The 13,188-nt window shown below is 37.3% G+C and overlaps 1 protein-coding gene across 1 annotated transcript; it reads right to left on the bottom strand.

Annotated features, from left to right (window-relative positions):
* Nucleotides 1–311: 311 nt before the first annotated feature.
* LOC129285951 (mechanosensitive ion channel protein 6-like) lies at nucleotides 312–4,975 on the bottom strand. Its single transcript, XM_054921947.1, has 5 exons — nucleotides 2,729–4,975; nucleotides 2,159–2,282; nucleotides 1,315–1,608; nucleotides 1,020–1,222; nucleotides 312–915 (listed from the first exon to the last, which is right to left on the bottom strand). Exons 1-5 carry the CDS (start codon nucleotides 4,696–4,698, stop codon nucleotides 630–632), a joined length of 2,877 nt encoding a protein of 958 aa, XP_054777922.1. The 5' UTR covers nucleotides 4,699–4,975; the 3' UTR covers nucleotides 312–629.
* Nucleotides 4,976–13,188: the final 8,213 nt, after the last annotated feature.

Here is a 13,188-nt window from a genome sequence, read left to right as displayed (position 1 = left end):
TATAGGCTTATTACTAAGATGTACAGTTTGATGAAAAATATTTAACTTGTAGTTTTTTTAAATAATTTATTAAAAATTCTTTTTTAATAAATACTTGCATTATTCAGAGGAAATTTGAATAATCAATTTATAAAAAATTTTAATATTAAATTTAAACTATTCACATTCATATTAAATCTATGGCGTATACATGTTTGGATAATCCGTTTATAAAAAAAAAATTAAATATTAAATTTGAACCATATGAGTAACAAAGTTTATTAAAAAATTTATAATTTTATGATTTTTTATTTTAATAAAAAAATAAAATATTAAATTCAATCCGTCCAAATTTTATTGGAGGTGCAAGGAGGCACCTTCGAGGAAAGCCCGGAGGAGCAAAGCCAAGTTCAATTCTCTCTCCCTCTCTCTTTCGATTTCCTAAAAAGTAACACCATCCTTGATCCTACAAATCATGGCCTAAGATCGAGAGATCAAGGCAGGCATGCGATGGCAAGAAATATTGCACGAGATACATATTACAAGCTCCATAAGCTAATACGCAGCATAAATAATGGAAAAACTCACTTTCTTTACACAATCCTATCCTGCTGAAAACGACACTTTCCAGCTCAAGTTCCTCCTACTGATTAACTCGTGATCGTGGCCCAACTAGGTGGAAGCCGTTCAGAAGTGGTAGGCAAGCTTCTAATGTTAATGTCAAGAGGAAGAAGACGATACTGGATGTCAAACTCCCGGAAAATCCTCAGTAGCTCTTCAATCAGGAGGGATCTTCTGACAAACCTTTCTCCCATGTCTTGGTGGTTCATTCTATGAGTAGGCCAAATCGATATCCTTATCATGTTTAATTGTTCCAGATCCCTGAAGACTATAAAAGCTGAAGGATACCAGTGCTCCTTCTTGTTATCGATGAAGCTGCATTGTAGTCATTACAGAGTTAAAATTTCATGTTAGATGTACACCATGAAACCACCAAGCACCCAAAAAAGACAAGGGAGACAGTTTGTTCCTGCCCATACCTATGTATTCTTTGTTTCATGAGTGCTATCTTTTCAGCTGGGGTAGACACGTGTATGCAGAAATCAATAGCATCTCCCATGTCAGGACTCCGGTAGTAATTATGTATGGCCTTGGTAGCCAGGACGCTGTTGGGGATGATTATTTTTTGATTGTCATATCTTAAAAATATGGTTGTCAGTATATTCATTTCTTCCACAACCATCTGCAATCAGATAGCAAAGAGGTCAAAAAAGGAGTTAGGTCTTGTATGAGCGAAATCAGAACCAGTAAAACGCTTCAAGAGCTAAGCATTACCTGGACCCCATCGATTTCACACCTATCTCCCACATCGAATGGGTGCATGACAAACAAGAAAACAATGGCTTCGAATACTGTCTTGCAGGTATTTCCAAATATAAACGCAACCAAGACAAGCTGTGAGCTCACAAAGAGAAGAAATTTGGTGGTGGCAATTCCCAGTATCAACAGCCAAATAACCATTATAATGATACCAACTATAAAATTGAGTATTCGGTGAAGTTTGTTCACTGCGGTTTTGGTATCAGTCAATGTCAAAGCAAGCGCTCTCCTCTCTCTGAAGGCATTAACCTGGATTTTTAGAATAGAGAACACAGACATAAGTGGTATATAAGCAAACGCAAACACCTATATCTAAATATAAATTGAAACCTTCCATCGATAAAACATAGACCAAGACCACCCGTTGGGAATTTTAATCCTCTCAAACCATATCATTAAAAGAAAATATATAGCTGCATGAGCAGGCGAAGAAGAAATAAACAAAATGTCAATAAATATTGATTGCATTGGGGTCATTGATGTCTGCACTTGCGTGCCTTAGGGAGAGAGGACGTAGTGAGGCAAGATTGTTTCATCAACAAGCAAATATAGACTAGTTTCATAAGCAGCCAATATGTTAAGATTATTTACTTATAGAATGACAAGGAATCGTATTGGAAATATGATATAAGACATCAAGATAATATCGTAAAATTTAGCTCCTTAGAAATATCTGATATCATACAGCCTAATCACGAAGAATTGACGCAGACAGCCTAGCTGTTAATAGACTACAGAATATAATCTACCCCTTCTTCTGTTTTCCAAATCAAGCTCCAGGTGTTGCTAAAATTCTTACCACCCAGTTCTTCAAGGCAGATTTACTGATCTTCCCAGACTCAGATGCTCCTTCAAAGAGATCCAGGGTTTTCTCAGCTTCATCTTCCTGCATAAAACGCATCAAATCCTCCAGTAAAATGAACCTGAAAAGAAGTACAAAAACATTATCAGTTAGGTGTATGGTTCCTCTAGAGTTCTCATCAGTTAGACAGGGAAGAAAATCTTATAAATCATTGCCAAGTTACCAATCGATCATTCAATCATTAATGCAAACAATATGAAGGACTAAAACAAGAAGATGTGACGTTGAACATAGTCATTAATCATTCTTGTTATTTAACCAAATACTCAATCTTTCCGCATGTTAGGAACGGTTTTCTCCAATACACAAGCAAACAAGCGTTAACTCCCGCGACCAGGCAAGTCAAGGAGTCAGTAAAACTTCCAAGACTCAGCCCAACCTTCAGGAATCATTTTATGAACTGCAACACAATGTGCGTCAGAGATTAAGATTGCATATGCATAAAAGATGGAGAAATGAGAAATTAGTTTAATACAAACAACTAGGTTACAAGCATCAAGGAATAACCTGCAACCCCGCCTGGCAACATTCTGAAATATTTTCTTTGCCGCAGCTCTTGCCTCATTTTCACTTCTAATCTGTGTCGCATTTTCATCATCTTGAGCTGAATCAAGTATCTGTTCATCCAGTGTAGAAAGAGTGCCGTGCCGGACCATATTCATTAACCTTTTCATGTTCCAGGCAGAGACATTTTTCGGGTTCAGCTTATGCAGGTGATCAATAGTAATCCCATCATGTGACTTATGGGAGAGTGGACGAGAAAACTTTCCACTTATAAGACGGGGGCTTTTCTGGAGCATTCCGCTTTTTGTCACCCTTGGACTCTTAGTTCTAGAGAAGGCAGCTGCCCTTGGACTCTTGTTTGTGGAGAAGGCAGTTGCCCTGAGCTCAGGGGGAATGTTAACCCCAGCATTCTCCAGTTTCTGAACCTCATCAGCAAGCTTTTGTTCCTCTTCCTCGGACTTCTGAATTTCGACCAGAGGTGGCCCCGACAGTGTTTCAATCACAAATTGATTAAACAGAGACTCCTGAATCCTATCAAAGTATGTGCTTGTATAGAAGGAAGAAGCCATAACCTTAACCACAAGAGTTTTTGCCAGCCATACCAGAGTACCCACCAAGAAACAGACCAAGACCTTGGTGACATATTGAAGGGCGTTGTTGCCTCTAGTCTCCCTCTCAACCTTCTTATCGAATAATAGATGCCAAGCAATCAAAACAAATCCCAACCATAAACAATTTTGAACTGCCTTCCTCACGCCATACACAAAATAGAGGACTCTCTTCCGCAAAAGGAAATTTCTTTCGATGAAGAACACCAAAATTCGAATTACCCAATCAGAAACCAACCGACCGCAAATTAGAACCAGGATCATCACCTCCCATTTCCATAACCGGAGCTTCCAGAGAATCTTATTCCTCAAAACTGCTATGCTCAGCGTGCATGCTAAGGCAGCAACAAACAAAATCAAACTCAACCACTCAAGCAGAACCCATATGCTAAAATGGGTCTGTTTCAACTCATCCGGCACGTCCTCTTCCAAAAATGGGTCGTCTTCCTCGTCCTCCCCTTTCTTCCCTAACATCCCCGATAGCATTTGCCCTGATTTAGCCACCCTACCAGACTTTCGGTCCGGTTGCTCCGGTGGGTCCAACAATCTCGACTTATTTTTGACCTTCAGCAAAGCAGATTTCTTATGCAACGAAAGATTCCTTTCAAGAGAAGCGTTGGAGGTGCATCTTACCACCTCGCCATCTCCAGCACCAGCATTACCACTTCGGGGGACACCCGGCGATCCACGTTGATCGCGCTGCGGCGGTTTATGAACTTCGGTGTAACCCGGCGAGTCCTTGTAGCGTCGTCTAACGGTATCACCCGCCGCCTCAACAACATTGGAAGTGGGTTCCTCAAAGGAGACCTTGAGGTCCTTGGAAACGCGATTGAGCTGCGGAGACTCTTCCACCGGAGGCAATGTGCCGTCATGTTGGAACTCCTCCATTTCTAAATCCATATCCAGCGACATGTCACCAGACGCTTTCTGTTTGTGCAAGAACTTACCAATGAGCATGGAAGGAGGATCCTCGGAACCGTGCCCACGATGGCGGAAATCAAAGCCATCCTCGTCATTACCACCAGTGCTAGCGGCAGCACTCCCATCACTGACACTCTTGCTCGCATCTCCATTGTTCCAGAAGTCATAGCTAGATTCTCTCCAAATCTTGCCACCCTGCGGCACTGCGGGGCCGCTGGAGTCACCTTGGTCGATTTTGACGACGACGTCGGGGCGATGTGGGGGAGTGGTGGAGGTCATGGATGATGGAGCAGCAGGGTGAGGAGGACGATGATCGAGGGGAGTCTCTTGATGGAGGAGAATGGGAAGCTGTTCGTGGCCGGAGTCGGCGTCCGCGCCCGCGGAGATCTTTCTGGGATGTTTGTAGGAATAATAGGATTTGAAAGATTTTTTGAGGGAATCCATTGGAATTTAATTAGGCAGAGGGAGGTGGAAGGAGACCAAATTAAAATAATAAACAAGGATTAAGTGGGAAAGTGAGTGTGGGGTGAGCCAGAAATTAGAATTGGCTTCAGGAAATCGAAAGTTCTCGAGTGAAAGCTGACAGACGCGTGTAGTAAGGATCGGGCCAAGGAAAGACGTAAGAAAATTGCAGCGTGCGTGCGCGGTTTAGGGACCTCTCCGTCCTCGGAAGTCACAGACAGGGAAAAGAACCTGCGCGACAACGCCGGGCACACTTCGGCTTCTGCTGTCTTCTGAGCTTAATTAGCTGGCTCCAAGTGCCGCGTAATTATTTACCATGAGTTTATTTTTAATATTGTTTATTCAGTCATATGACATTCTTCGACTTTTTTATTTGAAAAATTTTTAAAATATTCTTGGAAAAAATATTCATGAAGTTGCTGAAGAAATATAAAAAAAATGCTAATTAGTTATTCCGTCAAAATTATTAATTATTAAGTTGAAGAAATAAGGACAAGCAATGAAAGCCAGCGTGGTTACTCAAACAAGAGTGGAAATGAAGTGACAGATATATTTTGTTGTTGGGAGAGCTGAAGTAATTAATTAATGATTAAAATAAGAGAGAAAAAGAGAAAAGATTCAAAGGGTTGGTCAACAAACGCACTTTGCAGTAGTAGGGTTCAGGTAATATCTGTGGGTCGTCTCTTTTGAGTTGGAGTCAAGTATGAGGAGGGCCCAACTGGCACGGCATCATTTTAATTTGATAAGTTCGTTATGAATGCGTGGCCGCTCCAAATAATCGCTTTCAAATGGTTATTACTTCAACTAAACTAGACTATAAAAAATGATGTCATTATAGAAGTATTTTCATTATCATTATCACGGAGAAATAGAATAACTTGGGCGGAGGAAGGAGCGGCGGGGATTGAGGGGGTGATGTGTACAGTTGCGTAATGGGGATGAGACTTGAGAGGCAGGCCTTGGGGAAAATGGAATGAAGAAGCCAAACGCGCCACGTCGTATTCCTGACGAAAGCGATTGAACGGGATGCCACACAATGTCAATTTGTGAGTGGTGACACGAAACAAGATGGACCAAAACTTGGCTTTAAAAAACAGCTACTATTACTAATACCCAGCAGCAACAGTGGCTACTAGGCTATGAATGTGGCACGTGCAACCAATCCCGTTGGCCGTAAGGGCATGACTTAATTCATGAGCAGTGCTCCTGTCGCTCTCCTTTTTCTTATTCCTCTTTTTTTGGTCATGACGTCCCCCTCCCACTTCAAGAGAATGACCCCAAAAAAATAAAAAATAAAAAACAACCAAGGACAGAAGGAATGTCATTGCAGGCACATCCGCTTCCACACTCAGTACCAGCTGTACCTTAAAGCGAGTGTCCTTCGAGCTTCAATTGCATTGATTGAAATCCAATACTTTACACGGCAGGTTGTAATAAAATCCATGTATGTTTGTATTAGTTTTTAACTAAGGTTAAAATGAGCTAACTGAGGTTAGGATATAAAAAAATTCAAAAAAATTTGTTTGGATGAGCAAAATAATTCAACCTTAAATAAAGTCAGAATGAGCCTTTTTTCCAAAGCTACCAGACCTGGCTTCTGCATTAATGTTAGCGTCAATGCTGCTCGCATAGCTGACTCAAGTCTCGGTCTCTACTCTCTCCATCCCTCGCACAGTTGCACTCTCAATCTCTCTCTTGCACATACAAACATTGCACTCTTGGTCTCTCTCTAGCTCAGTTCTCATGTTGTCAACTGTCGCCCAACTCGCATGCCATTACCCCTCACCCAACTCAAACTCTCCATTCTAACTTCCTTCTTCTTTTGATCGAGAATGAGAGAGAGACAAAAATTGAAAGCCTTATGTGCCATCTCTACCTTCTTTCTTGTTTGTAACTGGCGACCATGACAATGTCAAAATCCTCCCACTCCTTCTCTATCTGAGCAACTGTAGGTTTGTGTAGTGTGCATGTTCTCCGATCTGCTCTATTTTGCTCTTCCATGTGTTCTCCAATCTTTGTCCATGTAGTCGTGCATGTTTAGGCCTCTATTTAAAGTCGTGCGTGCTCTTCCCTGCTCCACTCTATTTTGCTATTCCATGTGTTCTCAAATCTTCCCTACTCTTCTCAATCTTTGTCTAATCTTACACTCTCGATCTCTCTCTCATAGCGTCATGGTTGTTGCTGACAGCTTGGTTCAGGCTCACCACCCTCACAGCCTCACCCCTTAGCCTTGACCTTCTTCTTCTTCTTTGAGTTCGAGTACTCTCTCTCACGGTCACAAACTCACGACTCACCAGTGGCATTCACTCTCACCCCTCGACCTTCCTTTCTCCTTCTTCTTCCACCTAGCTTTCTCATCTTCCACTATGTGCGTTGCTGTTGTCCCTTTCCTTTTGCGTTGCTTCTCTCTCTTATTATTTTCATTGCACTCTCAGTCTCTTTCTCACGAAGTCACGGTCTCTCTCTTCATTGTCTCCATCTTCAACAACTTTTTTTTTTCAGTTTTTTGTAATTACATATTTTGATTTTTTATTAGATAATAATTATATAGTTAAAATTGAATTTTTTTATTATATATTTTTTAAAATATTAATATTTTTTAGTTATTAATTGCAATTCTAAGTTTAATATTTTCTAATTAGTAACAAAAATATAAATAGGAAAATTTAGGTTTATTTTTATCATTAAACTTCTCAACTGAATTTTACCTTAAATCATCCAAATAAATTTTAATTTATCTGACCGACTTCTGAAAAAAAATATCAAAATTTAAATCATGTTATATTCATTGACTTTTTTTTTCTAACCTTAGTTTACTAATATCAGTTGAATTTTAATCTCAGTTGTAAATTTTTTAATCAAAACACACACTCCATAACTTATTGTCGCACCCAAAAAAATGCGACGCGGACGGCGCGCGAGCAGAGATCCCTGCCTTCGCGGCGGGAATCCAATCGAACGAGGAGTCGCCACCAAGATTTTGAGGTAAATCTCGGGAAACCGATTAAAAGGAGGATAAGGGTGGTCTGCAAAATCAGAGAATAGGTTCGGGAGTCGGTTGAGTGTAGGGAAGGTGTTAGGCACCCCACAACACTCGTTCGTCAGAACGGTTACCTGAAGTTTATTGTGCTCTTTTAATATGGTTTTATAACTATTTTAATTATCCCTTTTATATTCATGTGTTTGATATAAAAATGATAGGAATTAGGTAAGAAATGTTTATTTATTTACAAGGGAGGACGGACTTGACTCAGAATCTGACTCTGAGGCCTACGTACCCTGTGATGGGGATCAAAGTTCACGTAGTTCGGGCTTGAAAGTTTGTTGGTGAAAATACTTTTTGAAGGAAAATTAATTAGAAATAATTCACCATTTTTGCAAATAAAACAATTTCTGAAATTTTGATATGTGTATTTTAAATTGCAAAAGGTAATTTGATTTTAATTATTTTCTTCATTTTTGAATTTTTAATAAAGAAAGGAAAGGGTTTAAAATTATTTTTATTTTTTGTGATTGGGAATTTAATTACAATACCTACAGAACCTTATTGATTCATATGGTAATGCAATTGCTCTAAATATCTGTGGAGATTCTGAAATCTCAAACGATAGAAGAAATTGATAATTTAATTAATTTATTTATTCTTATGTATATTTTAAGTGTTAAAAATATATTTTAAGTACATATATACATGTTTTAAAGAATTTTAATCATCATACCTGCATGGCCTTATTGGCTTATACGGTAATATGATTATCCTAAATATTTGTAGAGATTCTAAGATCTCACGTGATAAAGGAATTAAATTTAAATACATTTTTAATGTGATTATATTAATATATAATTTATACATATTTTAAAAAAACTTAATTGTTATATCTGCAGAGTCTTATTGACTCATGCGATAATATGATTATCTTATAAGTCTACGGAGATTCAAAAATCTCACATGACTGAGAGATATAATTGGTGAATACAGTTACAATTTAAATGCATTAACTTGGTTAATTAATTTTCTGAATTGTGTATTATATGATTGTTTACAAAAATCATTTATTTATTATAAAGATTAAAAATCACTATATCTGTGAGGACTTATTATCCCACACGATAATGTGATTAATTTAAGTCCTTATGAAAATTCTTAAAATCTCATACGGAACTTAAATAAATTACTTAGATTAAAATGAATTTAATTAAAACTATTGATTATATGTGTAAATTGGATCTCTATTCTTGCGAAATCTTATTGATTTACACGAAATGAGATCACTTTAAATATCTGTGAAAATTCTTAAAATCTCACACGGCAAGTAAATGATTAGAGATAAATTTTCTCTTATTCATTTCATTTCATTTTTTTTAATTGGGTAAGAATCGAATTCTCTCCCCTCTGCCTTTTATAAAATAAGCTTGTCATAACAAATAAAATCGTACATGGAATCATGATGGAGAGTGCCATGCGATATGAGTGTAGCAATATTATTGACAAATAAAGGACCTTAGGATAAATGGAGATAAAAATTATGCCCATACATATTAATATGTCTTTTCATGCTAAAAACACATTTAAAGACCTTGCTTAATAGTTACACTAATTCTTCATTTGAAATGGGGTTATGCCTAAAATCAAATTAAGCTTAGTTATAATAGCAAGCAAAAATTATTATTCGCGATCTCTTTATCCCTTTTTTTTCCTCTTCATTCTCTCTTTTGTTTTAAAAATGATAATTATATTAATTTTCATTTGAAAATTGAAAAATGTGGGATAAATATTTAAACATGAAATTTATTTATATAAAAAAAATCTAAATCAAACATGTGTATTTCAAATTTAGAACCAAGAAAACAAGGCAAATTATTCGCATAATATCCCGTTAATTCAACAATACTAGCAGTGATTATTGAGAGAAAGAAAAATAACTATACCGGATGACGTTTCTCCTCCTTCAAACTTTAACTTGATCAGGCATGGGTTGCTTCTTTTGCTTCTGGCCGAGTCACGCTCAACCTCAAAGAAAAACCTTTTTCTTCATCTCTTTCTTTCTATCTTCTTCTCCTCGCTCTGATCAGTCTCCTTTGTCTCTCCTTGTCTCTCGTGATGCTCTCCTCCTCCTCTCTTCTCGATTTTTCAGCAAACACGTTCAAGAAGGAAAATCTTTCTCTCTCGGTTTACTCAGCCTTTGTTTTTCCAGAAAAAGTCTCTCACTCTTTCTTCTCTTCCTTGCTGTGTCTTTTCTTCGTCTAGTTTCCTTTTATCGGTCTCTGTTTTTATTCATTCAGTCTTGCTCTTCTCTCACGCTGAAACATTCCTATTTTCTTCACTCCGCTCGTTCTCGACCTCCTTCCTCCAGTTTTCCTCTCTCTTCGTCTCAATCTCTTCCTCTCTCAGCCTCTCTTTCAGCTTCTAATCTCTGTCTCTGTTTTGCAGTGTTTTTTCGTCGTCCCTTCTTACTCTGTTTTTCAGCTCCTTCGGTCTTCTTTCTCCTTTGTCCGAGTTCTCTCTTCCTTATCACCGTGTTCTCTTCCTCTCCAGACTCCTCTTTCTTCGTCTTTGTCTGAGCTTTCTCCCCTTCTCGTCTTAGCTCTCTGTTTCACGTCCTTCGATCATTTCTTCGTTGTCACTGCCTTCAGTTTTTTTTCTTTTTTGCTCTATTTTCCAGCCCCCTTCGGTCTTCTCTTTTTTTTTTGTCTAGCATGAACATCCTTTTATACTCTCAGTCTTTCCCTCTCGGCTTCCTCTTTCTCTCCTTTTGCTGCTGCTCTTTCTCTGCTCTGTTTCTCTCACATCTTTCCCGTGCATGCGTGACTGCATGTTGCTTTTTTTCTGCTACTGTCTTTGTGTGTGCTCGCTGCTCTGTCTCCCTTTGTGTTTGCGTGCACTTTTTCTGTTTTCTGTAATGTGCATGTCTGGTTTTGCGTCTCTAGCTCTTCTTCTATGCGTCTGAGCCTTTTTCCTTTTCCAGCGCTTCTCTCGTCTTCTTTTTTTTTGCGTGAGTGTTCCTGCTGCTGTCTTTCTTTGCTACCTCTGACTTTGCCCTTTGGTGCTTGACCGTGTGTGCTCATTCTGCTTTCTTTCTCTGCTTCTGTCATGTCTGCCTTTATTTTCATCTAATCTTGCGTGTTCTTATTTCTGCTTCTTCTGTCATGGCCGAAAGTATACGTGCATGTGTGTTCCGTGTGTTCGTGTTCTTTCACTTTTCTCTTCTGCCATGCACGCCGTATTTCTGCTCTGCTTTTGCTTTTTTTTTCTGCAGCATGTATCTCTGTCTTTCTTCAACGTGTATGAGTCTTTTTACAGTTTCTTTATTTCTGTGTGTTTTGCGTGTGCATGCTCTCCAGTTTTCTGCTCGCGTGAATGTGTCTTCTCTGCTTTCTGTTTGCTTTTCTATTCGCTATCTGCTCTTTGCTGTTCTTGCGTGTTCTATTTCTGGTTCTTCTATTTCTTGCATGCGTCTTTGCTCTGCTTCCTTTGCCTTTTGACTTTAGCAGTGATGGTGTCGGATGAACAAGCTAGACGTTAACGAGGTTGAGTAGTCTGTGTCGTGAAACAAAGGAGAGGAAGCACTCACGAGCTGGATTCCTAAAAGGATGGAAGAAGCTCTAACACTGCCCACGTCGTTGACAGTAACCAGGATGAATACCGAAAAAATGAGGAGAGAGAAGTTTGATCTCCTTGGCTCTTTGAAGATTTGAATTTCAGAAGGAGGAGAAGAAAAGAATGGGGTGCATGCATTTTCTCTGCTAGCCGAAAGCAATCTTGGGCTGAGTGCCCCATTTCTATTTTTTGATTTTAATGCTCCTTCTTTTTTTTTTGTCAAGCAGATTAAGGGAGAGGGAAAAGATCTAATTTTAAAATACATATTTCAAATAAAAACATTAGATTTTAAGGAGACAAATTTAAAAACATTTAATCCTCAAAAGTTGATTCTCAATATTTTTCAAGATTTAACCTCTTTTTTTGTTAAATTATTATTTTTTGAAAATATAATCCTAAAAAGGATTAAATTTTATTTTATATTTTTATATATTTTTTTTGGTTATTTTTGAATGGACTAAAAGAAATAAGATCCTAACTAATAAAAGATTATCTAAGTTAAAACAAAATTAAACCCTATTAATTATTTTTTTTTGAAAATATAATCCTAAAAAGGATTAAATCTCATTTTTGTATTTCTATATTTTTTGATTATTAAAAGAAAATATCCGGACAAGATACGATGTTCACACTTACAGTTTGAGTTATCATTTGTACAGTAATATGTTTTTTCAAGTAGTCATAAATGAATTCTCATTGCAAATTTTTATCTCTCAGTGTCACTTAATTTCTGTTGATCTATTCAACAGAGAGTCAGATAGGATGAAATTAATGGTAGATCTACATGCATTTGATGGTGGACAATTGTCACCCCTCAATTTTGTGATCCTTTATATAAATATGGATTGAGTTTTAATTTTAAACCTACTAATCGAGAGAAGAATAGGGGAAGAGAAAAAAAAATAGAGAGAGAAATGACAATTATCTAGATGTAGATGAGGGGATGGAGTGAAAAATTTGTTAGAAAAAAGGAAGTATGATTGGAGAGGATTGAAATTTTAGAATAATTTAAGTACTATGAATGAATATATTTAATTGAAACTTTTATTTGAAATCATTTAATTCTCGTATTTTTGGTGGAATATTTTATTCTATTTTTTTTAGTTTTTTTAACTTTTTACTAAAATCATTTATAGAGTTTAAAATATTTTTGATCTTCATATATTCAATTTGTTATTTAATATTTTTAGGGAATCAAGTTTTTATATAAGATATGAACTTCATTATTATTTAAATAAATAATTGGAGTTCGAATATCAACCCTTAAGCATGTGATAAAACCTAGTTTCTACAATTCTACTAGCAAATTAAAATTGATTATTATGTTGTCATTTTTTTCAACTCAATTATCAAGAAACCTAAAAATAATTAATTATATTAAATGAGACTTATATATAATTTTTTCAGAGTGGTGGCTCCAGGACTACGTGGAATGTAGAGTGGGTATTCTCTTTTATTCTGATCCGAATGGAATGAAAAAGATTTTAGGGGGACCGCTACCTCTTTCGACGGTGTTCGTTTCCAGCTTGAGGCCTTTAGTGCCACATTTTTGTGTTCATAGACTGCGCTTGCGCATATTGTTGTTCTCTCCCTATCTTTCTCACTTACTTCCGGTAATAAACAAGACTCACACCAATCAAGCTTTCTATTCTTCAATCATTAGATGATCAACGAACGACATGAATGAATTTGTCACTTGATACACATGGATTTCTTCCTATTGATTTTTATTGGACGAGCGTCTTTCTTAAAATTTTGACCACCTTGTTTTTCATGTATGTAATAAGTGTTGTTCTACCACTAGATGTGACTCTTCAAAGTTTCAAGAAAATAAAAGCACCTTCTTGTTAGCAGCAAGTCCACTTTTGGTACTC

This window comes from Prosopis cineraria, unplaced genomic scaffold (genome assembly GCF_029017545.1).
Source record: "Prosopis cineraria cultivar Desert tree isolate PC_DT_omini unplaced genomic scaffold, ASM2901754v1 PC11, whole genome shotgun sequence".
NCBI classification, from domain to species: Eukaryota; Viridiplantae; Streptophyta; class Magnoliopsida; order Fabales; family Fabaceae; genus Prosopis; species Prosopis cineraria.
The sequence above is the reverse complement of the archived record's forward strand: the minus strand, read 5'-3'. Positions and strand labels throughout refer to the sequence as shown.